Here is a 3,321-nt window from a genome sequence, read left to right as displayed (position 1 = left end):
CATATTTTACTGTTGGAAAAATCTACAAATCTGTGCTGCTTTAAGCATTTTGCTGTAACTCAGATTAGCTATTCTGCATTTTCCAGAAGTGTCATTAGATATCACAGAGTTAGCTCAGAAAAGCAAACCAGAACGTATTCATTACAAAACCAAAAGTATTTATTGTCTAGGAGTTAATCAGTTAATCTAGGTTAGCCATACATACATCTGGAAAGCTGAATTTAGTCTTGGAATGTGATCAGAGTAAGTTTATTCTCCTCTGGATCATGTAATACAAACTTTTTAGGAATTATGGGCAGGGATGAAGAGTATATTCCCATCAGGGAGGAAGAAGTATCAGTCTAAGGACACTAGTTCCATTCACTGTAGGATGCTGTTGGACCTGACAGTAAAATGCTGTTTGCAGTAATAGCTTCATCTTGTTAGTGATCTGATCAATTTTACTTTGAAGAGGAACCGTGTATGAAAATTTTACTCCTTTTTACTCAGCATTTCCATTCCTCAGGGATAAAACTGTTGAAGATGGTTCATTACCTGACACAAATGTGTATTTTTTGTTTGGTTGGTTTTTTTTTGTGTCTGTCAAAAGCAACAGTACTATGAGAACGTAGCTAAGTTCTATCCTCCATACTCAGCACTCCAGCTTTCAGAGTGAAAATGTAACTGCAGATTGAAACCATGAGACCATCACAGCAATGAGCAGCAAGAGCAATCCTCCATCCCTAGCAAGTTGCCCCATGGTGTACCTGCCTGGCTTTGGTCCACATCCCTGTGATTGAAACCACTCCACCACTTCATTCAGGCTGTACTGCCTAGGCTCATACCCCAGCTCCCTCCTGGCCTTCTCCAGACTGAAATAGTGTGTGACACCAGTTTTGTAAACCTCTGTGCGAGTGAGGAGAGGCTGAAAATTATACACACGTCCCACAAGAAAATGAACTGCTTCAGTAAGGAATGCAAAAAAATAGACAAGGGAGAGAGGAAGGCGGCAAGTTGGGAACTTGTAACCCAAACCTTCCACTAACGGTCGGAAAAATTCAAAGTTATTGACAGGCCTGCCATCAGAAATAAAATAGGCTTGGCCTGCAGCTATGTGCTTTTTGGTGGCTTTGAGGGCCTCAGAGGCAAGGATGTGAGCCTGAACCAGGTTGTCTACATGTACAAACTCTACCAAACTACGAGGATCTCCATATACAAATTTAAACAGTCCCCTTTCAATGTAGCTAACTATTCTTGGAAGGTGTCTTTGTTCTCCAGGCCCATAGATGCCTGCTGGCCTGAGAGCACAAGTCCTTAATACACCCTTCCCGTTTCCAAGCTCGGCACCGTTTGCCTCCAGCACCTTCATTTCAGCTAAAGATTTGGTGCGGGAATAGTGATCTGGATGCAGGTGAAGAGGTAGATAAGGCAGAGATTCATCCCCATTTTCTATGATCTGGCCTCCAAATACCACATTATATGTACTTGTATAAACCAGACTCGACACCCCTGTGCTCTTGCAGGCTTGGATGACATTTTCTGTTCCTTTCACATTAACATCTTCTATGAGTTTTCGGTTCAGCTGCTCCCTGCCAGACATTCCATAGGAAGCAATATGGAATACACAGATTACATCTCTAAGAGCCTCTTCCACGTCAGACAGGCAACAGACATCCCCTTCCATGAACCTCATTCCCTCTGGCACGGCTTGAAGTGGCTTCACGACATCAAAGAGAATCACATCAACTCCCTTTTGGTGCATGGCACAACCTAAACTAAAGCGTGACAGAAACCATATGTTAGTACACACAGCCTAATAAAGCATGAAACAGTTCACCTGGAGGTAAGAGAAGACTATTAACTATCTATTTATTTTTTTCTAATTTCTGATGGGAATCTTTTAAATATTCAGCCATAGGGAAGATTCAACTGTGATAGTTTATGTACTGAACTAATCTCTTGGTCTCCATGAATATTCTGGAGGAAAAAAAAAAAAGCAGAAATGCTGTAAGCAAACTCAGAAGAGAAACAGCAGAAGTGCTTTCAGCAACCTTTTGGATTTCTCTGCTTCTGTCTACAGATCAGCAACAGCAAACCTTTCAGGTGTAAACCTGTAGCCAAATACTGGGAAAAAATCTTACTGGTTTTATTTTACTGTGTTTGTACTATCTCAGGTCTGTCAGGACCATAGCTTGATCTTTGCCACTGTGTTTTAAATTTATGGAGAAGACAAATGAGTAAGATGCTCCCAAGATGAATATTTAGCTGCATGTCTACGTCTTACTGCACAGATACAAACGCAGGTATTGACACAAACTACAAACCTGGTATTTCTCTCCCCCCTTCCTATAACTTTTATTTCTATAGTACTTAAAGGGGTAGACAGAAGAGGAAAGAAACTGAGCAGAAGTCAGATAGGTATCTCCTGAGGGTTTTTCTCCCCATTTAAAATTTACTTTTTGGTCATGACTGCAATCCCTCTCACCTGTGTAACCAGTCCATGACTCTGAACATACTCTAGAAGATAGTCTAGGGCTCAGAATAGGGTTTTTTTTTCTTTACATGGTTTAGAGCCATTTACAGTAAGAGGAGATGGATTTCACTTAAATCTATACCTTACTTAACAACTGTAATCCTAGACTCCTAGACCATTAATGGCCATAAAAATATATTCCTGTGAATAAAGAGCAGCTGGAGGAGCTAATCTATACAGCTAAGCACATGCTATTTGTAAGTCATGGCCTAATGTCAAAAGAAAGATCTGCATACAAGTGTAGGCTTGCTCTTGAGAGCAGGCTGAAAGATGGTGATCTAAAAGCCCATTACAAAGGTGACCAGACAGGTAAATGTCTGCAAGCCAGCTGATGATTGACATTTGGAAACACAACATAATCACCTGAAACATTTTGAAACAGAAAAACACGTTTGCTTAAAACTGAGCCCCCAGCTAAGATGGGGTGAATGGGACCAGGCATTTCAGGCCGTTCTCTCTTTTACAGATGGGTTTTGTTGCCTCGCCAGCAGCACTCTATTAATGTAATAACTATTTAATGCACTAACCGGAAGCCAAAATAACCACCTCCTCCAGTAATGAGCACTGTTTCCTTGGCAGTATTTTCTGGTTCCATCTTCTTTCTTTTGGCACTATTTAAGGAAATTGACCTATAAAAGACATGGTAAAAACGCACGTTACAGCCGATCTGAGTTTAGTATCCCCACACAGTTATTCACAGACCTATTCCACGTTTTAATTGAAGCCCTTCAGTTCACCATCTGCTCAGCAAGGCAGAACCACATCCCGCCCCGCTGTTCCTCAAGAGAGGCTGCAGTCGGAGAAACGCC

General features: G+C 41.4%; 1 protein-coding gene across 2 annotated transcripts; it reads right to left on the bottom strand.

The window, feature by feature from the left end:
• Positions 1 to 582: 582 nt before the first annotated feature.
• SDR42E1 (short chain dehydrogenase/reductase family 42E, member 1) lies at positions 583 to 3,143 on the bottom strand. Of its 2 annotated transcripts, none has more exons than XM_008940234.1 (2): positions 3,040 to 3,143; positions 583 to 1,749 (listed from the first exon to the last, which is right to left on the bottom strand). In XM_008940234.1, the coding sequence occupies exon 2, from the start codon at positions 1,739 to 1,741 to the stop codon at positions 647 to 649; it is 1,095 nt and encodes a 364-aa protein (XP_008938482.1). In that variant the 5' UTR covers positions 1,742 to 1,749; positions 3,040 to 3,143; the 3' UTR covers positions 583 to 646. The 2 variants fall into 2 exon arrangements, with proteins under 2 accessions (XP_008938482.1, XP_008938475.1); XM_008940227.1 differs by having other exon boundaries at positions 583 to 1,754; positions 3,040 to 3,137.
• Between the last annotated feature and the right edge of the window lie 178 nt (positions 3,144 to 3,321).

The sequence above is a fragment of the Merops nubicus genome, unplaced genomic scaffold (genome assembly GCF_000691845.1).
Source record: "Merops nubicus isolate BGI_N331 unplaced genomic scaffold, ASM69184v1 scaffold1750, whole genome shotgun sequence".
Lineage (NCBI taxonomy): Eukaryota > Metazoa > Chordata > Aves > Coraciiformes > Meropidae > Merops > Merops nubicus.
The sequence above is the reverse complement of the archived record's forward strand: the minus strand, read 5'-3'. Positions and strand labels throughout refer to the sequence as shown.

Coding starts and splice junctions, on each gene's coding strand:
- SDR42E1 (XM_008940227.1), bottom strand. CDS start 3,107: ATGGAACCAGAAAATACTGCCAAGGAAACAGTGCTCATTACTGGAGGA. Junction 1,755..3,039: donor GGTGGTTATTTTGGCTTCCG/GTTAGTGCATTA, acceptor GTCACGCTTTAG/TTTAGGTTGTGCCATGCACC.